Source organism: Chelmon rostratus, chromosome 4, assembly GCF_017976325.1.
Source record: "Chelmon rostratus isolate fCheRos1 chromosome 4, fCheRos1.pri, whole genome shotgun sequence".
Lineage (NCBI taxonomy): Eukaryota > Metazoa > Chordata > Actinopteri > Chaetodontiformes > Chaetodontidae > Chelmon > Chelmon rostratus.
The window spans coordinates 7,859,942-7,883,146 of NC_055661.1; the positions used below are offsets into that span (position 1 = coordinate 7,859,942).

General features: G+C 42.2%; 3 protein-coding genes across 3 annotated transcripts; 1 reads left to right on the plus strand and 2 right to left on the minus strand.

Annotated features, from left to right (window-relative positions):
* Positions 1-117: 117 nt before the first annotated feature.
* On the minus strand, positions 118-10,562 carry mccc1 (methylcrotonyl-CoA carboxylase subunit). Its single transcript, XM_041935037.1, has 19 exons — positions 10,311-10,562; positions 9,645-9,688; positions 8,925-9,064; positions 8,607-8,702; positions 8,287-8,408; positions 7,938-8,085; positions 7,672-7,793; positions 7,444-7,555; positions 6,808-6,889; positions 6,596-6,723; positions 6,333-6,516; positions 6,068-6,177; positions 5,676-5,892; positions 5,489-5,575; positions 4,957-5,006; positions 4,660-4,797; positions 3,789-3,896; positions 3,209-3,280; positions 118-3,107 (listed from the first exon to the last, which is right to left on the minus strand). The coding sequence occupies exons 1-19, from the start codon at positions 10,364-10,366 to the stop codon at positions 2,985-2,987; spliced, it is 2,139 nt and encodes a 712-aa protein (XP_041790971.1). The 5' UTR covers positions 10,367-10,562; the 3' UTR covers positions 118-2,984.
* Positions 10,563-10,797: 235 nt separating this feature from the next.
* On the minus strand, positions 10,798-15,556 carry LOC121605563 (lysosome-associated membrane glycoprotein 3). Its single transcript, XM_041935520.1, has 7 exons — positions 15,420-15,556; positions 14,388-14,486; positions 13,308-13,390; positions 12,913-13,038; positions 12,172-12,244; positions 11,889-12,059; positions 10,798-11,246 (listed from the first exon to the last, which is right to left on the minus strand). The coding sequence occupies exons 1-7, from the start codon at positions 15,475-15,477 to the stop codon at positions 11,107-11,109; spliced, it is 750 nt and encodes a 249-aa protein (XP_041791454.1). The 5' UTR covers positions 15,478-15,556; the 3' UTR covers positions 10,798-11,106.
* Positions 15,557-17,372: 1,816 nt separating this feature from the next.
* kng1 (kininogen 1) lies at positions 17,373-22,879 on the plus strand. The gene is made up of 9 exons (XM_041935519.1): positions 17,373-17,472; positions 17,570-17,668; positions 18,465-18,611; positions 19,083-19,169; positions 19,417-19,492; positions 20,471-20,640; positions 20,740-20,850; positions 20,951-21,043; positions 22,117-22,879. The coding sequence occupies exons 2-9, from the start codon at positions 17,603-17,605 to the stop codon at positions 22,402-22,404; spliced, it is 1,038 nt and encodes a 345-aa protein (XP_041791453.1). The 5' UTR covers positions 17,373-17,472; positions 17,570-17,602; the 3' UTR covers positions 22,405-22,879.
* Positions 22,880-23,205: the final 326 nt, after the last annotated feature.

Genomic DNA, 23,205 nt, shown 5'->3' on the forward strand with positions numbered 1-23,205 from the left:
TCTTATCATGTGAGAAGTAGATGTTAACGAAGCAGTTCACAAACAATGAACAGAGACTGACTCAAGCTTTGTTTCGTTTTTGTTTATTTAACTTGATTTTTCATTCATTGCAATTAATCAATTTTGATTATTAATTTGAGGATTTGCTTTTTTTGTTTGTTTTGTAGAAAATAATTATCTTTGGGACTGTCTGGACTGTCGGCAGACCAAAACAAGCAAACAAGTAATTAATCATCATAATAAATATATTTAATCAATAATGAAAATAGTTGCAGCTTTTAAAAAAAAGAACAGACCTGACAGCTATAAGATCAGAAACAAGTGTCACTACAGATTTGACATTTCCGTACTGCATACCGAATATATCATATACTCATTATTTCATCAATCATTATACTTTTTCCAGGTTGTAAACCAGTTAAAACTTTGTTTTACACTAACAGGAATTTTCAACTTTTTGTAAGCAATGCAAAAATAATTTCCTGTTTATATATATACTATTACTTTTTTCCATCTTATTTTGAGCAGCATCTCCTTTTTGCTTTGTGCAGTATAAGAGAACAGTGTCCAACAACCACAAACAAATTAAGTGCTTATAGTGCGCATTCTTGCTGTTTGGAGTACATTTTGTCACTTTTCCCATTTGGACTCAGCACAGCTGCTTGGAGTCATTCAGTGTTTTGGCTTTGGGCCACAGCTCCTGCAAACTGCTCGTTGAACTGCAACCACAGGTCATGTGACGCTGCTCTGTAACGGAGCTCAGCGGTTTGACACGCGCACATTTACCAAAACTAAACAGTTAAATCTCAGTCCTTCTAATCTGTCTCTTGTAAAAACGAAAAATTCTGCTTCAAAACGCTTCTGCTGAAGAGGTCTCACCTGTGCGTCGCTTTTCCAATTAGGTTTTCTAGTGGGCAACGTCTTCTTCTTGGCCTCAATGTCTTGAGGTAAACATAACGGGCTCATTACTGCCACCTGACGACAGATGGCGGTAAACTCCTACTAGTACATGACGGCTGCTGGGAACCGTGAATAAGGTTTTCCCCCGAGCGGCCACAAGGTGGCAACAATGAGCACGTGTCACACTTGACAAGCTATACAAAGGTAACATTTATGTTTCATCTGAAGTGTTTCCATACAGTTTTTTTTAGGTTTTACAAGAGGAAACACTTAAGAGATGAGAACTAACTGTTTTTCTGGCAAAGATAAATCTACTAAACCACCTAATCTACCACCTAAAAGGAGCAGCTGCTGCCTTGAGTTTAGGAAACATAAAGACATAGTTAATGCACACAAGCACTTAGTTACGACATTCATTACTTCACTTCCATTCACTCTTATTTGTTGTGTAGCGGGCATTTTAAGAGGGTGAGGGAGATGTCAATCAATCCCTGTGTGTACACACCAACACAAGTAAATAGATAAATATTTTACACACTAAGCAACACATCTTCAAACACAATGATCTCAAGTATGACGAGGCCGTGTGCATACTCTTCAAATATTTTTATTACAGTATCTCACCAGTCCAATGTCTTTTTTAAAAAAATCATCTACAAAATGAACACAGGTGTTCAGCAGTTTTAGTCTACAAGGCCTCATAACACACCAGTTAGTAAGAAGAGAGTGATCAGCAGAAACGGGTCGAGTTCACATGTCGTCTGTGGGGTAAATCACTCGGACTGAAGGCGGATTTACACAGAAACAAACCATCTGTCTGCTTAAAGCCCTCTGTGACCGACATTTCATCATTAAAGGGTTATTTTCAAATCAGAGTTGGGAATCATTGGATAATTCTGGAGTGTTTTCCTTTTCCCTTAGTGCAATGTTGTAATCTCCTCTCCGCTCTCTTACAGCAGACCCCTTCTGTTTTTATAAGGGCAAACTTCAGGGGTGACTGATGAAGAGTTTGGAGTCAGTCTGGAAGGACACTATGAGTGGATTTAAAAAAACTGGACATCAACAGACCCCATTACATTCCCTCACCAAGTTACATCCAGCCTCTTTTCTTTTCAATCACTGTCCAGTGAGAGTCATGGTGCAGTGTCCATTTTTAATGACTAAGACAAACAGCCTCGCTTTAAGCTTAGTGACGATGCACATTTTAAATACTGGCAAGGTTTCTGATATTCACAACTGGTGGGACAGTTTTCCAAACTGCAAAAATATTCTGTTAGAAAACTGCCACAATTGTTCTTTGTGCACAGGGACAATACAAACCAGTAATAAAGCATTACAAGTTGATAAAGATTGACTGTATTCATTCTAGTTATTGTAAGTTTGTGTAAATGTCAAGTTTTGTCTCTTCAGTCATCAGTAACAATTCCTACAGCCAACTATGGCATAATTCTGCAAGTGCTTCATCCCATTTCTCATTTGCCATTCCAACTTCTTACTATCTTCTGCCTCAGATCTGCTCACAAACAACCTTCAGTTCTGTCACAGTGTAAAGGTAAAGAAGTAGAAGATACTTGGCTGTCAACCTCACCAGTACAAGGGCATTAAACTCCACTGTAAAAGAGAATAAACCATTTTTAACTAAGCCCACATCCCTGACAGAAGCCAACACAGAGAGGACAGACAAATAAAACTTTGCAACACGCAAGAAAGAAAAGCAGAAACAAACAGAAGTTCTACAACCCACATGTACATATGTAATGTGTGAAAGGCAACAGGACATTAGATATATGTGGTGTTTGCTCACTGGATGAGCCTTTTTACTGCTGTCACACAGGTCAAACCCAGCACCTGTTTCTCACCTTCCTCAACGCATTTTGGGTCCCCAGGGTGAAAGTCTGTGACTCATCCCTTCCAGACTGAACCAAACTCACCCCCGCTGATGATTCAGGTCCTGCCTTTAGGAAATATTAACATAGTGCTGGACACCAACGTCGTTCAGGTCGCCTCTCTTTCCCTCCACCTGTCACAGTAGCTCTCTCCTACCTGCCAGCGTGTACTTGTGAGTATCGTGTGTTTGAGTCTGTTTACTGGCTGCTCCCCTCCCCCTCCTCTTCCAGTTCCACCAGGGGAGCGTGCCGATTGGCCTGAGAGCCCTCGCTGAAGAAAACCTTCTTGATCACGCCTGACTTGGGCGCCCGGATCGTATGCTGCAGAGACAACAACAGCTTTATTACACACGCAGCAGAGGGCGTGTGTGTGTGTGTGTGTGTGTGCCTGTGATCCACCAGGTAAAGGTGGAGTTCCTCACCTCCATCTTCATGGCGATCATGACCATCAGCGGGTCTCCTACAGCCACTTTGTCTCCCGCTTTCACCAGCACCTGAACACGATACAACAGATTATTATTATTAGTTTGGACAGTCAGTCTTTGTTCGTCTCAACATTACAGCTCAGACACATAATGGCACTCAGGCTGAGGAAGTACTTTGTCTACAATTATCTGTCCTTCAGTCCCTTTTAAGGTGTCATCCCAAAACAGTGGAATAAATGACCTAACTCAGTCAGAATGGCTGAATATGTGCATTTTAAAACTCACTTTTATAAACAGATTGTCTATATTTAGAAAATGCTCTGCCTCCTCCAGAGCATTTTCCAAACTGCTGTTTGTGATGTAACCTTGTATTTATTTATGTTAATAGCTCTTCACTGTTCTTTAAATAGAGTGATGTGAAAGTCTTTTAAATCTAAAACTCATTATTTAACATGATGACTCAAGTGCTCCAAACCTCTGGAGAGACATTAATGACAGCTAGAAAAATAAACAGATTCCTTTGGATGACAACAATTAAATTCACCATCTGATCATACTCTGACGCAGCCAAACTCACCTTCTCGATGGTTCCAGTCATGGGGGCCACGGCTCCGCCCTGGGCCCCAGAGCCACTCACACCGGCCAGATACTTGGGCACAGGAACAGACACCTGGGAGCTTCCCTCCTGCACAAGAGGTGTAAAGATGTTAGAAGGTAAGAGGATTTGATTTGACTTTAATTTACCCTGATGTCAGTGTTTGTTCCAGTCGGAAAAGATGCTAAAGGCAGGAAATCGAGGCGGTTTGTGCAGAGACAGGTGAAGTGAACACGTGGATTAGCAGCTAGTATGTTACCTGTTATTTGTGATAATGAACCAATAAATCAACTGTAAACAGGCTAATAAATACTGTATTTTGTGCAGATTTAAAAGTGCTGTTGCTCACAAAGACAGTTATAATGGCAACATATGTATGTATGAGTTTGAGGGAGTTACTGCAATTCAATACATGAGGAATAAAGATCTTTTAACAGATCAGTTTAACAAACGTTTAGGTCGTATTTTAAGCAGAAGTGCCAAATATTGTCTGGTTCCAGCTGTTTGAAATAAGTGCAGTTACTGTTTATCTTTGTCTTAAGTAATATGAATGCAGTATCTTTGGGTCTTGGGCTCTTTTGCCAGACAAAACAAGCAACGTGAGGATGATTTCTGGGATACTGTGATGTCCATTTTTCACCATCTTCTGCATTTCATTGAATAAATCAATTACAATAAAGTAAATAGAATAGAAAATAATCATCAGCTGAAGCCCTAAAAGAAATGCTGCTTCTTTTTTCAACTTTCTTGATTCATTTAATTTAATCATTTGAATCTGTGTAAATACCATAAGTAGGGAAATAATGCATGTAACATATATTTATATTCTACTCCGCTCCTGTGAGGGACATACCGTGGAGAACAGGTGCACTGTGTTATCCAGGATCACCAGTTTGGGACGAGACTTCACACCATTGACAGAACAGTGCAGGAATGATGCTCCACCTTCCATCTCCACCTCCCCAGTCACATGGTACAGCTCCTCACCAATCTGAAAGAAGAAATATATGTATGATAAATGTGAAGGAGGCAGATCTAGGACTACAGATTCACCTACTGTGTCAGTTTGCACAGTAACACATAAAATCCATGAGAAAAAAAATAGAAATATAGATTAATGACGGAGGATGCAGGACGAATTCCAGCTCACCTGCATTGTGTAGCTTCCATCTTTGTTGTACACGACGACCACATCAACCTCTGCAGACACAAACAACGAGCTGTTTTACTGTTCTGAATGGTAATAACAGGTTTGAGAGGAGGACTGAAGCAAACGAGGGGAGACAGTGAAGAAACTAAATGCAGAGGCTTCAGTTGAACATCGTCATCACACTGACACAGCAGCAGCCCGGGGATTTATTTCTGGCCTCGCAGTGACATTTTTAATAGGAGCGTTGAATAATGAATACGGGTTCATTAACAGACTGTCACAGACCAGACCAGCTCTAACCTTAATTATTCAAACAGTCATGAAATAAATCAGATCCACAGATAACACTAACTGTGCTCATCTGCCTTCAACATGTAAAACACTACAGAAGAACAAACTCTAAAGCATCTAAAACATTAAATGAATAAATCAAGTTTTTGATTGACACATTTTTGATTTTCATTGATTGACAGGCTCAATGATCCTGTCACCAGATAGTTGATAAGACCAATCACCATTGCCTGTTACTTACTTTTGTCTCCCACCTGTAGCGTCATATTTCTGTTAAACTGAATGTTGTTTCTCCAGCCGCTGCTGGAGCCAAATGGGGAGAAGGGGTCTGAAAGTCACACACACACACCACATACACTTATTACACAAGTGCTCCTCAGGCCAACGGTGCTATGAATCGTTTGTCCTGATAAACGTCATCTCCTCACCAGTGGAGGTCTGTGTGAACTCCTGTGTGTGTTTCCTCTCCTGCAGCACCAGGCCCAGGGCCGCCTGGCAGATCGCTTCCCCAGAAGGAGCTCTCGGAGCGGGGAAGAGGTCAGCGTAGTGCTGAGGGATGAAGCTGGTGGTCACATTTCCGGCCTCAAACTCCGGGTGGCCCGAAAGACTCAGCAAAAAGTCAATGTTGGTGTTCAGTCCCACGATCTGAGGACAGGGGCAGCGGACAGGACAGAAAGGACAGAAGACATTTTCTTTCTATGCATGTTGTTTAATTTAATTCAAATGCTACACGAAGGGGCTTTAAGTTCAGTGAATGCTGTATTTATCACAAGTTCAGTTGCACAGCATGCACAGCATCATCTGACTGTGTGTGTCTTACATTGTACTGTCGTAAGCAGTACCGCAGCTTCTTTAAGGCAGCAGATCGGTCTTCTCCCCACACCACAAGCTTGGCGATCATTGGGTCATAATGTGCAGACACCTCGTCCCCTGAAAACACACACAAACAGAATAAAACACACACACAGCCAGCACAGCTACAGCGATGTAATTCTGTAAAATACATTGAGGATTGTTACATGTTACACAAAGGGCTGGAAAACGATTCATGCAAACACAACCGCAGTCAGATCTAGACTCCCTACCATCCCTGACTCCAGTCTCTATGCGTGTGTGTTGGTCGGGTGGAGGGGTGGAGAGGTGCAGCAGAGGCCCCGCCCCTGGCAGGAAGTCGTTGTTTGGGTCCTCGGCGTAGATTCGAGCCTCAAAAGAGTGTCCCCTTAAAATGATGTCATCCTGGAGGAGAGGCAGGCGCTCCCCCGCTGCCACCTGGAGGAGATTTAGAGTACTCAGTGTGGCTGAAATCAAAGCTTTTTATATTTTCTCCCTCCCTGCTCGCTCTCCTCACCCTGAGCTGCCACTCCACCAGGTCCGTTCCAGTGATCATCTCAGAGACAGGATGTTCCACCTGCAGCCTGGTGTTCATCTCCATGAAGTAAAAGTTATGCTGGGCGTCCATTATAAACTCCACCGTACCTACACAGGAAGACAAACAAGAAGATGTCAAGAGCCTGTGTGTGAGGCGTGTGAGATGTGTGAAGGTGAGTGTGTGTGTCTCACCTGCCCCTACGTAGCTGACAGCCTTGGCTGCTCGGACTGCTGCCTCTCCAAGCTTCCTGCGGACCTCAGGACTAATACCAGGCTGAAAAAAACAGATACAAGTGGAGTGAAAATACAGGAAAACATTCAACAGCACTCTGTCCTCACTTAGAGTGTCCTTATTTAACACAAAACTCGACCAACACAGGTGGACTGAACTGCGGAAACCATTTCCAGCTTTTGTCACTAAATTGATATGCATTATGTAAATGAATGAAGCGTTTCTTACCATCAACCAAACATTTACTTTCATCTCTCATGTTTCTACAGATATGACATCAAAGTTCAGAAAGTTGTGTACCGACATGTTCACTGACTTTCTGATTTGATGTTCCAGCTGAGGGGGCGTTCACGTCAATTTTCCCAGCCAGGAACTCATTTTTCAGATTATTGTGGCTAAATAAATAAAAAATAAACTCATTTATAAAATGTAAATTTATGAGTTTAGGAGAACTAGATTTCCACGCCCCTGTTTGCATTTGTTCATGGTGGGAATAATTTGGTAACCGAGGCTACAGATGAAGACATTTTCCACAACCTACAAAATAATACTTTGAATGTCAGAATTCATAGCAACTTGCACAGTTCCTCACTCACCCCTGGTGCTTCCTCTATGATCTTCTGATGTCTCCTTTGGACGCTGCAGTCTCTCTCAAACAGATAAACAGCGTTACCGTGCATGTCCCCGAACACCTGAACTTCCACATGTCTACAAGAGACAGACAGAAATTTAAAAGGACTAATTCACCTTTTTCACGTGAACATAAATAAACAAAACCTGGCAACAGAACTGGCTGGTTAGCAGTGTGAACAGATGAATGTCACCTGGGGTCCTCAACAAACTTCTCAACCAGCATGACGTCATCGTTGAAAGATTTTCTGGCCTCTCTTCTCGCCGACTCCAACTGCTCCAAGAAGTCTGAGTCTGACCGCGCAATACGCATCCCCTAAACACACACACAGACACACACAGACACACAGACACACACACACACACACACACACACACACACACACACACACACACAGTTATCTTATGTTAACCGAGGTTACTTTGTCAAAGTTATTTAGGCTTTTTCACATCCACTCACCTTCCCTCCTCCTCCACGGACTGCCTTAATCATCACAGGGTATCCTATCTGGGAAGCCTCTGCTTGCAGCCTTTCATTTGATTGGTCCTCTCCATGGTAACCACCAATGATTGGCACCCCAGCAGCTGACATGATGTGTTTGGATGTGCTGAAAAAGGAGACAAAGTAATAAAAGCCAACTACCCTTTGTTCCTCATGTATTTATGTTTCTATTCTGCTGTTCTGCGCCGTATCTCATCCATGTTTGCTCCTGCACCAACACTAATTCCTCCACAGGGACCAATACCATTTAGAGTTAGGTACCATAAAACATAAAACAACTATTTGAGAGAGAATATGTGCATGTTACCTTTTAATGCCCATATCTCGGATGGCAGACGAAGGTGGCCCGATGAAGATGATGCCTTCTTGCTTACAGGCCTCCGCAAACTCTGTGTTTTCTGACAGAAAGCCATAACCAGGGTGGACCGCCTACACACAAACACGTTTTTAAAGAATTACATTTAACAATGCCACAGCTCACATGAAGAATATCTAAAGGGATTAAACCTGAAGATCGTAATCTAAACTTCTGATTAAAGTAGCTCCTTCTTCTTTAGAAGGAATAAAGGAAAATGACAGCATCACTTCTCCCCACAAACTGTTCACAACAAGGAGAGGATTACTCACATGTGATCCAGATTTCTTGGCCACTTCCAAAACTTTCTCCATACAAAGGTAACTCTGCTGGGAGGGTGGAGGGCCAATGTGGTAGGCTTCATCTGCCTACAAAGAAACCAAAGCAAAAACAGACCAACTGAGCATGGCTAAATTTAGGCTAAATTAGTTAAAAAAGTATTAACATTCACCATTTTAGCACCATGCTGCCTAATCGTGTTTGTTAAAGCAGCTGCAGAAAGCGCAGAAGAACACAGAGAGTGAGGACTGAGAAACAGACGACTACAGAGGACACAGCGTTTCATAAGAACGAGCTTTACCGCAACTCACCATGGCCACATGCATGGAGTGTCTGTCTGCGTCACTGTACACCGCCACAGAGCGGACGCCCATCTTCTTGGCCGTGCGCATCACGCGGCACGCAATCTCTCCTCGATTGGCAATCAGCACCTTTTCTATCCTTCCCACGCCTGGAGAAGACACAGAAGACACTTCAGACCTTTTTAAAAAAACTATACAACAGTCATCACCTCTCACTCATTAAATCAAAAGAGGTTTTAAAGGGCTGGCAACCATCATTCTCAGAGGTCTGCTGACTGACTGTACACAGTTTGACATGATGACAACTTTTTTCTGTGTTATGTCATGAAAAATTATTATCTCTGGGTTTTGGACAGTTGGTTGAACAAAACAAGCTATATGGATTTGTCATGTTAGGCTGCAGGAAACATGCAGGGCATTTTTCTCTATTTTTTGACATTAGATAGACTAACCGGTTAATAAATACATTGATAATTGAATAATAATTAGTTCAATGCTGCACTACTTTGCCCACTTCACCATAATACTGGTATGTGCATTTTAATGAGCATGAACAGTCCATGTTTGAATCCCAAACAGATCAACATCTCTTTCACTGCAACTGGAAGACAAATACCACCAATCTCTGGGATAAAAGACAACATATTACGACCCTTTTCGATTTGAGTTTACAACAGAGCATCTTCTGACATCCTTATTTACAATATTGCAAGCATTTCCGTCACTCACCTCCTGAAACAAGCCTCACACCTCTTCTGGTCCATGACAATTTTCTGAAGAGAGGAGAAGAGAACAACTTCTATACCATTCAAATTTCTACATGGCTGTGAAGGGCAGAGCAGATGCTAAATGGACGAAATGTTGTGCCATGGTGGCTAATCAATGAAATAGCATGTACAGGGACAAGCAAAACCAGCACAAATAACTGAGCTGAAAGTAATGATCAATGAGGACTAGTCGTACTGGTATTATACACAGGGGTGCAAGTTATACCAGCAGCATTAGCAATGCTAGCTGCCAGTTCGCTACCTTTATTTAACCTTGCTCGGTTCTTGTCTGACTCATTATCTGACGCACAATGACAAACATTTAATCAACACTTTGATGTTCGGGGGAGAGAGAGCGTGATTTTAACCAGGTCAACAATCATGAGCACCAGCAGATAATTTACAATGTGGAGTGTGACAGTGATAGCTAGACAAGTAACGTTAGCTATATCTGCCAGGTTAGCTCAAACGTAAGGTGGCGTTAACATTGGTCAGCTTGCAAACTTCATAGCTGTACGCTAACGTTAAAATTAAGGTTACAAAAGCTGGTTGGTGGGAGATAACGCTGTAGGGGGAAGCCTGTCTAAGACAAAATCACAGCAGTTATGTTACGGTTTGATGTACTCACTGTGTAAATATCCTCAGACCCTGCAGAGTTGGGAAACTCAAAATAACTGCAGCCATAGCTACCAGTTACTGAGGCTAGCTGCTAGGTAGCTAACGGACTGACCAGCTGAGGAGGAAAAGGCGAAGTGGTAATTTGCTATAGAGCTCATACACAGTTTGGTTGTATTATAACTACAGCAACGACTCAGTTTAAACAATGAGAAGTAGCTGAGGCTTTAAAATTGTACATTGGCACTAACAAACACAGCCACACGTTCGGACACGGTTGTATTATCATTTATGACCTTTCCAAGTACTCGTACTGTCGACAGCCAATGAGAAAGACGGATATGGAGGTGGGGAGGAAGCAGCAGTTATTGGAAATCACCAGCAGATGGCAGCGTTTCTCTCCAACAGATGGTGAACTACAGTTAAAAGGAAAAACACGCAGCAATGCAATAAAACTTTTATTTTTTTTAAATAAAAACAAACAAAAAAAAAAAACCGGACTGATAAACTGTGATGAAGCTGCAAAACTAGAACTAATTAACTGTATCCCAGTCATTTATGTTCAAGAGATATATTATGATAACTCGCATTAGACAATACCACTTATGATGGTTTATTTATATTGCTATTGCAAGTAAAGGCTCTGTAATTGACAAAAGTCAAATAGATAAATGTTACACCATTGTTTGCATTTATACGTAGAATAGACACTAGACATCTTTGGAAAGAAATTTTGAGAACTTTTCATAACAGTAACTGAGTGTGAAATATTCTTTGAGTTGAAGTAAATCCATCCAGTCATAACAAGCTCACAGCCTGTCGTAACCTTGTCTGCGGCGGTCCCTGATGAACAGGTGTGTCAGCACAGCCATCAGAATGAGACCCAGCACTGTGGCCCCGATGAACACGGGAATAACTCGCTTGTTATAGTCGGCCCAACACTCCACCACTGAAACATAAGACAGGTGGAAGGCAAAATGCAGTTTGATTAACCATTTGAAGCTCTCAGGTATCTTGTTCTGCAGAAAGTTGCAGTGCAGAGACATCACTAAAGCATCAGCCTCACCTTCAGGAGGCTCATACTGTTCTGTAGAAGATTCTCACTGGGCTCAAACGCAGTCCAAATGATCACAAAAAACATGTCTGATTCTCAAAAAGCTCCTCTGGATCTGTCTTCTCAACCGATAAAAAAGGGTTACCAGCAAGGCTTTTCACTAGATTTTATTTCTTTTATCTGACTCAACATCCTGATTCTGGCCCAGGTAAAAGAAAGACAATTAAACCTGATAGAAAGCATGGATTGCAACCATGGTTTCATAGCTTCCTGTTTTCAGAAATTGAGATTTATCACCACTTTTGATTCTCTAAAAGACTCCCTTAATGGCCTGTGTTGAAGCTAAACAGGGCGGTCTTGTAGATGTTTGTTTGTAGAAAAAAAGGGTTTATCAAAAATGTATTTTCATACACGAGAAAGCTTGCAAAGTTTCTGCTCATAACTATATATTTGTCTGTGTGCTTTGACCTGGTGTGAAGACCATGGAAGGTCGAATAAAGAAAATTATAAATCAATCAGCTTGTGAACCATGCACACCTGTTCCATACTGCCCTTTGGGCAGAGTGAAAGCCTGTATCTGCAGAGGAACCAGCTTGATCCGCAGCTCGGACGACATCACGAGCAGACTCTCAGATTTGCACTTGAAGCTCTGTCCATTAGCCGCTGTGAACAGCTTCTCATGGGACACCAAACCTGAGTAAGTTTTATCTGGGAGGAAGAGGATGGCAGACAGGGACAATCACACTCTCAGTGTTATTATTGTTCCAGATCAGAATTACCAGCTGTGTGTTGTCTGTCTTATCTCTCTAAGTGGTCTTACTGGCACACAATGGGCAGACGGGCAGCGGGGACACACGAGCAGTCAGCGTGGTGACGGAGAAAAGATTCTTCATCTGGGGACAAGAAAACAGGCTGATCCTGGTTCAGAAATTGCTTTGATCAAGATAGGAACTGTGAGGCATCAGTGGGTCTGATGCTTATGTTCCTATGACATGCATTAGTTTTTTATACATTCCCTTATTGCTTTAATCATATTTCTGGAAATTTTGTTTTCAATAAAGGGCAAAAGACAAAGTTGGATATATTATAAAAAGAGGAAACGTAACAGTTTTTCTTGACATCATGTGATGATCCGAACAGTCAACAGTGGGTGTTTTTTTGTTTCACTCTTGCAGACAAACAGCTTTTTTTTTACTAGCAGTGCAAGAAGAAAGTCTGCATGTCTCCTCTCTGTTACTTTCATAATGACTGCATTTCTGATCATTTCCCAGGCATCTGGACATGTGTATATTGTGCAGCATTCTGCCACACTTCAGTACAAGTATGTAAGTGTTATCAGCACTTAAAGTATTAAAAGTAAAAGTACTCTTTATGCAGTGGAATGGTCCCTGTCAGTTTTACTGTCATATCTGAGGTTTTTGGATTAATATTACTGCTGTATTAATGTGAATGTTGCATTTTACTGCTGTAGCTGTTTAAGGTTGAGCTAATTTTAACTACTTCAGAAATGCATCATATTCTGTAACACATGAGCTTCGCTGCTCAGTGGGTTTTTTTGTACCTGTGTGAAGGTGAGCTGCAGACTGGTAGCGTTGTCTGGCAGTGTGAGACAGAGAACAGCACTTTGTTGGCCACAGTGGCCACTGGTCCGGACCCTGGAGGGCTCCAGGTTGAAATACCAGGTCTTCTGAAGGCCCACAGGAGAGAAATATAACTCAATATCAACACACAGCTCGGTGTTTCTTCTCAATGTATTTTTAACCTTTGCCAAATATGTGACTGTATAGACACTCACCACTTATACTGGAGACATATGAGAGTATGAGTGTACATGCAAATATGGCACTTGAATCAACCTCAGCCAGAGTTAAAGTGAGCTGTAAACACACACGCACACACACACACACACACACACACACACACACACAGAGTGCTGAGCCAGTCACAGCCTCTAACCTTCTTTTCGATGACGATATACTCTACTCCCATGGTGGCTTTGATGCAGGGTTCCCCAACCTGGTTTTTCAGTATGTAGGTCCCTGTGTACAAAACACACACACACAAATATGCAAACACACACACACCAGACACAAACCTCACAGGTAATATGAGATTATATTATTTGCATCCTCATCGTCATTATGAAGTGGGTTTTATTCTCCATCTTATTTTACATTCATTAATACATTTTATCTGTTTTTATGTCACTTGGTCCATGTGATTTCTGTCTTGTAAAGCACTTTGAGCTGCAATTCCTGTATTAAAGGTGCTATATAAATAAAGTTTACTATTACTATTATTAGATTGGACATAATTAACTAATATTATCTTACTATATATCATAACTTCTCAGTGTTTAAATTTGTTGCTTCACACTGCACGTTTCTGATACTGGTATTGTTAGTGTGTGTCAAATATGCAAAATGATTTATTTATGCTAACATGATGTTTCATATATTAAATTGTGTGTAATTACCTTTTTACCATTTATTGCTGATGAAAAATTAAGTTTAATAAGAAACTTTATAGGCAGCTTCAACACCATCTTCTAGAAATTCCCTTTATATACAACTAATTTGCATTCATAATAATGTTTTGCTGACAAACCTAATCACTAGCTAGACTATGTTTTTGAAACACGACAGTTCATGTAATCTGCTGGAGTCACAGGGAGGTGGTCTGGGTGGATGGGGGGCGGCGTACAAAGTGCAGGACTGTGACACCAGAATCCAGAGTTCAGGTCCAGACTGGGGTCAGGTTCAGCACTTTGGTTAAGGTGAGAGACCTCATTGCTGCTGACTTTTTCTGTATTAAAACAGACCACGATCTTTACCCAACATTAACTAACTGCTGCCAATGCTTGCATATGTTTCATCTGCTTTCATTCTCTTACACTCTTATGCTGCAGCTTCAGTCCATCAATACTTGTGGCATCTCCTCAAGATCTTTTTTGATTCCTTCTACAACAGATGGGCTACAGGAGCGGGTGCTGTTGTTATATGTTTGGAATAAATCTGGTCTCGTGTTGGTGTGCACCTATTTGAGGAGTGGCCTCAGAGGGCTCCAGGATCGGCCTGTAGATCTGACCCTCGGAGGTGAGCTGGACGGAGCTGTCATTTCTCTGGAGGTGGACACCTGGTGGAGGAGGACACATGTCACTCTCAACGTCTGTTCATCACCAGATTTTTTACTGTTATACACAAAGGTTTCAAAATCATTAAAACATTACTGTGAGCAATCCTGCTCGCGGTAATAGCTTTTACTCAGACACAGTTTATATGCACCAACAGGATGCATTTAATTGTCCAAGTGGCTTGTTCTACAGTTTAGAGTAATCACAAAACAGTTTCACAATTACAGTAATTCTACATGTAAAACTAATATGACACAATTCCCCTCTCTTTAGCAACTCCATTTCCAAAATATTTGAAAACAAATTGGTGGATGTAGTGGTTGCAATGCTAACTGCATGAGAGAGGGCCACTGCCATAACTCCTGCTCCTGCTTGCTTTAAACCACAGACTGAGAAAGACGCAATGTGTGCCACCACTTAAGACCACCAGACCGACGATCGCTGTGCGAGAGAGGAAGCCAGAACAGCCTCATTTATGACGCAGAGCAGACAGCACATATACCACACATGCACAAGAAAACATCACACTTTAAAGCTAAAAGGCTAAAACTGCATTATGAGGACCGTCAGTTAATTTCAAACTATTAAAGATGAAGAAATACTCATTTGAAATGTCCCAATCACACGTTTACTCCATGCATGTACACACATAACATAATAAAACTTTAGTTGGTGCATCATCATCATTCATTTGTACATATGTGACATAGAAGTATTGGTTTGGCAGCTCAGAGTGAAAAATTGTTCCTTTTTTTCATCATTTCATGATGCTGAACAGTAGTTTGTTTAACTGTTGGGACAACAAATGAAATGGGTGGTAGGGGTGTGGAAAACATCTCCCATGAATAGAGAATTTTTTTGGGTTACAGAGAAAACAGTCGGCCAAGACAGTTTAGAGTCCATTATCTGAAGTTAAAGTGAGATTTGAAACTCACCTGAAATAATAACAGCCAGGGAAAAAAGAGAGCATCCACCTGTGTGACCCGTCAGCATCGTAGCAAGTAAAGAAAAGAACAGAGGTGTAAAACAGCACTGCTCGGTGTTGAGTGCAGCGGGAGTGCTGCTGCTGTGGTCTGGCTTGTAACTGTGAAACTGTCGAACACCTAAACACCTAAATGCAGCATGCAAAGGAAGTGAAGGGTCACAGGAGGGGGCGTGGAGTCACTGAAATGACACCTCTGACGGTAAATTCATGACAGTTAAGCAGACGACCAGTGGAGCCCCCTGGCCTGTGAGAAAGGCTGAATCTGCAGCCCACACCTCACTCGAACTCTACAAAACCTGCCGCAGTAGTAAAATGAACTCCAAATTCAGTGGTCATCTTTTTATGGCTTCTCATTCTCACCTTTAAAGGCTCAATTCAACCACAAAAATCCCTTACCTCTAATTGTATCCAGCCATGCAATTATTATTAATGTATTTTTTTGCTGTTTGGGTAAACTATCCTTTGAAGTAGGAATGGAGTTATTGTAGCATGACTCTCCAACTCCTCTCACTACTCATGCTGTGGTTTACAGCGGTGGCTCCAAACTGTCTGGCTTGTCACCGGTTGCATTTATACATCTACTGTTTGTGACCGGTTAAAAGCAACTGTTCAGCACTGAGGGAAATACTCATTTTCACTTTCAACCTCAAAGTTAGATTAGAAGATTGATACCACTTTCATGTGTGTAAGGTAAATAAGACGTAGGGAGAAGAGGCTAAATCTCTGTAAAATTTAACTAAATTCACCAAACCAACAGTTCTAAAACTTACGAACCTCCCGGTGTCTTGTTGTCACTTTGAGTGGCAAGGAACTGGCTCCAAGAGGCCAAGAAATAGTCCCCCCCAAATCTTTCCATGCATGCTAAGCCAACCAATTGCTGGCCGTACTGCAGCTTTAACAGGCAGACATGCGAGCAGTACTGATCTTCTGTAGCTCTTGTGTTTTCTACTTTCCTCTCCTTCTTCTTGTGGCCCCTCACATTTAACTTCACCCCCTTGCTGGGAGCCACTACTCTGTAGTGTTAATACTTGTAGCTGTGGTGCCTAACAGCACGGTATGGCTTGGTGCATGTGGAACCACAAGAGGGCAGAATTATGCTCTTTTAAACCGGCTCTTGTCTAGACTTTAACACAATCACAATTCTTTCTGTCGTTGCAGTCTCAAAGGGACTTTGTATGCATCACCACAGAGCTGTACACGATGGCGCTAAAGTGGTCCCTTGAGTGGAACGTCAGCCTGGGACACGTGCAGGATCAGTCAGTTCACAGGCAGACTGACTTTGTTGTACTGTACTTGATGCATTCGGTGTGATCCTGTACAGCGACTGCACAGAGACAAAGCAAACCCAATGTCTGCATGATGCATCTGTATGGAGCGTAACATCTGAGCACAATCCTCCTTATTCCACAGAGCAGCAGCAGGGAAATCAGGGAGGTATAGAGCCAAAGGTCGACAGGGACAAAGTACCAGCTAAAACACACAAAACACACAGAGCACACACACACGCACACACACGGTAGCCCCTAAACACGTACAGTTAAAGATCTTATTGCTATTATATTGTGAAAATTAACTCTTTATGTGTTTTCATACGTGAGTATGTGTTTTACAGTAAGACAGCATTTGCTCCTTTAAACCACTAATGACGGAAGTCAAAACATCTCCTTAAATGCTCTGTACTCTGTTTGAATTGACTCAAAGGGTAGGAGGGCAAACAAAAGAGCAAACATTTACTCTCCTCTTATTGACTGGCCGTTTTGCACATTAATATGTGTGTGTGCGTGCGTGTGTGTGCGTGTCCTCTGTGCCCTCCTGTCCTCTGGGTATGTGTCTATCAGTGTGTCATCATCTCTCTCAGGATTGCCACCTACAGTTTCAGCAGTATCTCAGTTAGTCGTCCATCACCGTGTGGAGAGGACTCGAGCTTTTCCGCTTCAAGCCGGCAGGATCGAGAGCAGGCCTCCGTCTGCAGCAACTGTACGCACCGTCAGCAAGCCTTTACAGTGAGGAGCTGCTCAGTTTGTTTGGATTGTTTGATAAACTCTTGCTGAAAGCCCTCATCAACTGCTGTGATATTTACATGTGTTTTTTCCTTGTAAGAGAGCAGAGCCAAACCTCCATCAGGATCGGACGATGAGGAGCAGCGTGGGCCTGTGTGTGCTGGCCCTGATGAGCCTCCACAGCTCAGTCTTTGGGCAGGTAAGGAGAAAGTATCAGGATTCAAAATTACACAGTGAAAACAGATCAACTACTAACTAAAGGGTTACAGGAGTGGTGGAAGAAGTATTCACGTCCTTTACTTAAATAAGTGCCTCACAATCACTCATAATGAAATATGGCCACTGTTAGACAATTATATCATGATGTAATTGAATATGATCATTGATGCAGTGTCATGTAAGCAGCACTTTAATGTGGTAGCTTGCTGCTTATCTACTGTAAAATGCATCAAATTTTGCAAATAGATCCTCATTAATTGTATATTAAATGTCATCTGGAAAGTGACACTACAGGACTTGAGAAAATGTACTTAGTTACTTATTTCCACCACTGGATCACAAGCCTGATTTGTCTGACAGCGACAGGATCACTATGTGTCACACTTGCAGTGTCCTTTGTTCCAGTCATTCCTCCCCTTTTTGGCTTGTGACCCTTTAAAATGAAGCAAAGACAAATACATTTAGATGGTAGATGGTAGATAAATGCAGTGGAGTAAAAAGTGCAATATCCCTCTGAAAAGTAGTGCAGTACAAGTACAAAGCAGCAGAGGATGGAACTAAAAGCACAAAAGTTTCCGTGAGTAAATGTACTTTGTCACAGTTTGTGTGTTTATGAGTCAGCAGCACTTTGACCAAAGAGCACGTTTCCCTTCTCAGATGCTTTCATGAAAAATGATAATAATAAAAAAATAAGGCTATCAGCAGAAAAGTCAGACCTAATTTTGTGCAGCATAAATGCATTTCCTTCTGTTCCTGTTTTCCTCACAATCCTCCAGGATGCAGTGGCGGACGAGAACGGCTTCCTGGTGTTCTGTGACGACCCGTCTGTAGTGAAGGCCGTCCACAGCGCTCTGCACAAGTTCAACGAGGGGTTGAGCGCCGGACACAAGCTGGCCCTCTTTCAGATACTAAGAGGCAGCAAGGTACGGTGATTCTACAAAAGAGTGTGCCTCTCTGCATGTTCACCTCACCTGCTTTGTCTCTGCAGATTCTTTGACAGTGTTGCTTTATTGCTGCATTAATTCACTGCTGCAGCTGTTTCAGCGGCTCCTTAAGCTCACTGCCACATCTGTAAAAGGGGGAAATCATATACAGTGACAGTACGTGGGAAGACAGTGCTTCTCTTCACTGTCAGTGCACAATGTGAGGAAGTAAGTGAGGTTCCTCTTAATGCATGTACTAACAATCGAGGGACACTCAAATAGTCACGTCCAATCAAACAGAAGTGAGGGTTTAATGCAATACGAAACATTTTCATTTGTCACTGCTTAGTTCTGCTTCAAAGAAGAATGACTTTAATAATCCCTTTGGTGGAATTTCATTTGTCCGCTCCATTCTTTGCCATAATAATAAGTTTGCACTGATTTTATGTGTGTGTGTGTGTATGTCCACAGTCAGAGAACGGCTCACACTCGGTGTACTCCCTGCAGTTCAGTGCCAGGAGGGCTGATTGTCCAGCTACTAATCTGCTTGCGAAAAAGGTAATAATGATGAGATGAAACTATGCCCGGTTCATGTCTGTGCAGAAAAAAAAGGAGCACAATCCCTCATGTAAATAAGAAAGTTTTAAGAAAGCTGCAGATTTTCTGTGCACTCAAGCACAGAGAGACATTTGAGAATGCTGTATTACTTCAAGTTGGGAGCAATAGTTAATGCAAAGGTCTGGATTATACAGTATTAATAACACAAATCATAATCCTAACTTCATTTTTCCTGCTTCTCCTCCAGAAGCCGATTTTATGCAATGCCACTGCCTTAATGTCAGAGACGGACGAGAACATCACTCAGGTGGACTGCATGCTTGGTGAGTCAATGAATGAATCAGACATGAACCCAGCATCGGATTATTGTCTTTTAACAGTTAGGACACAAGTACAACCAGCAGAACTGGGAAATATGCTTATTGGCTTTCTCGCAGAGTCAGATGAGATGAGCTTTTGTTACCTTTGGACAGAGCCAGGATGGCTGTTTCCTCTTTTTCCCAGTCTTTATGATAAGCTAAGTGGCTGTTGGCTGTCGCTTCATGTTTGCCATAAAACTTCTCATCCTATTCTCGATAAGAAAGCGAAATATTAACCTGAAACATCAAACTACTCCTGGACATTTTACCAAGAGTGCAGAAAGTTTGAACACGAGATCAAGCCCTTTACCTGCCTGACCTCTTGTTTCCTGCAGTGGGAAACAATCTGGGACACTTAACGGCATAAGTGATTTTACTTTCTTTGCAGAAAACTTGAACAGAATTTACAATGAACACTTTCAAACGTGGGACCTCATTTAAGACGTCACATGCCTCCACCGGGGAACTCCCCTTTTCAGGTCTCATCCCATATAACTTAAATCAGCAATGTTCACAGCTTCTCAGCTCTTTTTAAGCATAATTTGATCATATTTTGGACAGCGTGAATCTCTGGTGTATTTAATTAACTCTGTCAGACGAGAGCATATTTCTCGTTAAGAAAACAGTGAGTCATTGAGGAAAATGTACACAGGTGGGCGCCGGGGATGCAGAGGGGGGCCGGTTGTGTAATATATCCACACGATGTGCAGATAGGGAGAGCACAATATTAACCTGCCACACCATAAAAGGCAGTGGCAGTCTAGACTTTAATCTGTTTGCCTAACCAGATGCCGTTAGCCCACAGTCAACAGATTCAATGTTTTCTCCATCCAGCTCCCAAATCGTTGTGCAACTTTATTCAAGCAACATCTTTTCTTCTTCTTCGTCCCACAAGAAACACTCTTGGCCTGTCCTCCTGATAAAAATGCTTCTCCTCTCCAGATGAATACATCGCTCCAGAGAGAGCTTCCTGCTTGGGTTGCCCGAAGGAGATTGATGTGAACTCAGAGGACCTTAAATCTCCTGTTGCTGTCGCCGTCTCCAAGTATAACTCCATCTCTGACTCTCCTCACCTGTTCGCCCTGCACAGCATCGGCTACGCCACCAGACAGGTAAAGGCTGGGTGGTGCGAGGAGAGCCGACGTGGGCGGGTGTCGGGCGGAGAAACCTCCCGTGTCTGTTCTACATGCTCTCTGTGTGCGTCCCTGTAGGTGGTCGCAGGTTTCAGGTTCAAGCTGAGCTTCGATATGAGGAAGACCACCTGCGCCAAGGCCGAGCACAGTGACCTCAACGACCTGTGTGTCCCCGATGAAGAGAAAATGGTGAGCGTGGAAGCAGCACACATATTACCGCTGACATAGTGTGATCTCTTCAGGGCTTATTCCACCTCATGCATCTCTACGTGTGTTTTCATTCGTGCAGGAGTTTGCCCACTGTAACTCTACAGTGGATGTAGCACCGTGGAGACTTGAGCCCCCCCAGGCCCACGTAGAGTGTGAACCAGGCCTGCTGCCCGTGGTGAGACCCACTTTTCACAAAATAGTCAAACATTTTGCCTCTTTTAGAAGTGTTACTCTCAAATCTGATATACAACTCAGATCACTTCATAATCCTTGTTAAGTTTTAGTTTCAAGTTTTACGTGATCATTTAGCATCTGGGAGCAGTGTTCCACTGTTCAGGTCATGGCTGAGGCATTTTCATTCCACATTAGTAACGTATCAATGCTTGAGGTATTACTGTAAGCAGCAAGCCAGTCACACGTCTTTGGACATGTTGAGGAATCCCCAGGCCTGCTGGGCTTACTTATAGTTGCTTAACTAAACTAGCAAAATTGACTCTCACTGGCTGATTTGTTTTAGAACAGAACTCAACAGCGAGCTAATCAACCTTCAGTCCCGACATATTTCAGCTTCGAGCTTGTCATCATGAACACTCGAGCAAATAATTCCCAATTTAAACATCCAGCATACAGTGAGCAACATTCATTTAAACATCTGACAAGTCCAATATTGTCTCTTATTTCCACTCTGTTTTGGTGTTAATACAGGGGTCTTCAGTCCACTTCATCTGTTTGTTGTTAACTTCTGGGAGTTAACTGGCCAGTCGCTGGCTTTCCAATCACAGGCCTCCTTCTGACTTTAGTGCCACTGCAACCCTTACAAATGCTGACCAGAAAAAAAGACGTCACTACTTCCTCTGTGATGTTCCACGCTTGGAATAAACGAGCAATTAGATGCCGTGACTTTAATTTGCTGAGCTGCTGGATAGCTATTTGTTGAAAGTGGAATGTAGACAAAAGCCAACATGCTGAAAGGTCAGCTCTGAGTAATTATACATGATGTGATAAAGTATGAACGGACTACCCGTGAAGCTGTGTGCACTAAAAATAGATGATGCTTTGTGTTTTGGAAATTCAAAATTACACACAAGTAAGGCTTCTGATGAAAATATGTTACAGAATGTTAGAGCAATTTTGCACAGTGTTCAGAAAAAGGACTGAGTGAAAAACCGATCACATGTGGAAATGCTGTTTTGAACTGGAAAGTGTCATGAACCAACGTGTTGTTCACCTTATTCTTTTCTTCAGGTGTTCACCAAGCGCCGTCCTGCTGGCTGGTCTCCACTCAGGAACTTTCTGATGGAAGTTCCCCCCACCACCTCACCGCCCCCAACCCCGGTTTTAACCAAAGAAGAATCATCTGAGGAGGACTCCACAGCATCCAAACCGTCCGTCTCCCCTGCTGTGAATGACAGGCCCTTCCACTGTCCGTCAGAGCCGTGGAAACCTATCAATCCAGAGCCTGCGGCTCCAACAGAAGCTGCCCCAGAGGCGTCAACAGGAGGGGTCTTCACTGATACAGACCTGCTGGCATAAATTCTTCCTGAAGGGAGGCACATTTATATTCAACATAATTTCACTTGTCAAGCTCTCCCAACAGATGCTTTTTGCTTATTTTGTAGACTAGTCCTCTATTCTATTGGGTTGCATTGCAGGGTTTTTTCAGAGGGAACATCTTGGGAGTCTTATGCAGATGTAAAATTACAATAAGAGTTAAGTTAATAAAAAAAGCAGTTTAGGTGGAAGAAAAGGGAAAGCAACCCATAGGTGAGGTCTGTAACTCCTCAGAAAAGCACTGGAAAAAAGGGCTGAAATGATGACAGAGCTCTATACTGTTTTATTAATTGCATCATTAAAGTGCCCTCAGAGTCTATTATGAGATACGTGAGAAAAGTACCTGACATTGGAAATCTGTCAAAGGTAAAATCTAAAAGAAAAGAAAAAAAACTTTGTTCTGTGCGCTGGTTTCATGTGTGAATGTACAATGTGACTCATCAATAATTCCTTTCCATGCGGTCGATAAACGTCGCCTGTTGTCACCTACTTCCACGCAAACAAACAATATTCAGCTGGGTTTCATCAGAAGATACAGAGATCACACTTTCATTGAAGTAAATTGATCTTTCTGGCTTTTAAATGTTGTTCCTTTTTTTTTTTTAAAGGATTAAATCTGATTCACTTAGCAGTTGGACTGAAAATGCAAAAAATGTGTGAAACTAAAAAACACTGAACAATTTTCCTGAAAAGTGACATTAGCAGTAAACCCTGATAGGACTATCAGGGTGTTCTCCAGAAAAACATCGCACCCCTGAGGAATCCACCTTTGAAATACATAAA

Excerpts from the sequence above, each read along its gene's own strand:
- kng1 (XM_041935519.1), top strand. The coding sequence starts at position 17,603 with ATGAGGAGCAGCGTGGGCCTGTGTGTGCTGGCCCTGATGAGCCTCCAC. Across the intron at positions 18,612-19,082 it reads AGATACTAAGAGGCAGCAAG|TCAGAGAACGGCTCACACTC; the intron begins GTACGGTGATTC and ends GTATGTCCACAG. Across the intron at positions 21,044-22,116 it reads GTGAACCAGGCCTGCTGCCC|GTGTTCACCAAGCGCCGTCC; the intron begins GTGGTGAGACCC and ends TCTTTTCTTCAG.
- LOC121605563 (XM_041935520.1), bottom strand. The coding sequence starts at position 15,477 with ATGCTGACGGGTCACACAGGTGGATGCTCTCTTTTTTCCCTGGCTGTT. Across the intron at positions 14,487-15,419 it reads CCTGGCTGTTATTATTTCAG|GTGTCCACCTCCAGAGAAAT; the intron begins GTGAGTTTCAAA and ends CTCCTCCACCAG. Across the intron at positions 13,039-13,307 it reads ATATCGTCATCGAAAAGAAG|AAGACCTGGTATTTCAACCT; the intron begins GTTAGAGGCTGT and ends GTGGGCCTTCAG.
- mccc1 (XM_041935037.1), bottom strand. The coding sequence starts at position 10,366 with ATGGCTGCAGTTATTTTGAGTTTCCCAACTCTGCAGGGTCTGAGGATA. Across the intron at positions 5,893-6,067 it reads ACTGCTTACGACAGTACAAT|ATCGTGGGACTGAACACCAA; the intron begins GTAAGACACACA and ends CCCTGTCCTCAG. Across the intron at positions 5,007-5,488 it reads GCTACAGGTGGGAGACAAAA|AGGTTGATGTGGTCGTCGTG; the intron begins GTAAGTAACAGG and ends TTGTGTCTGCAG.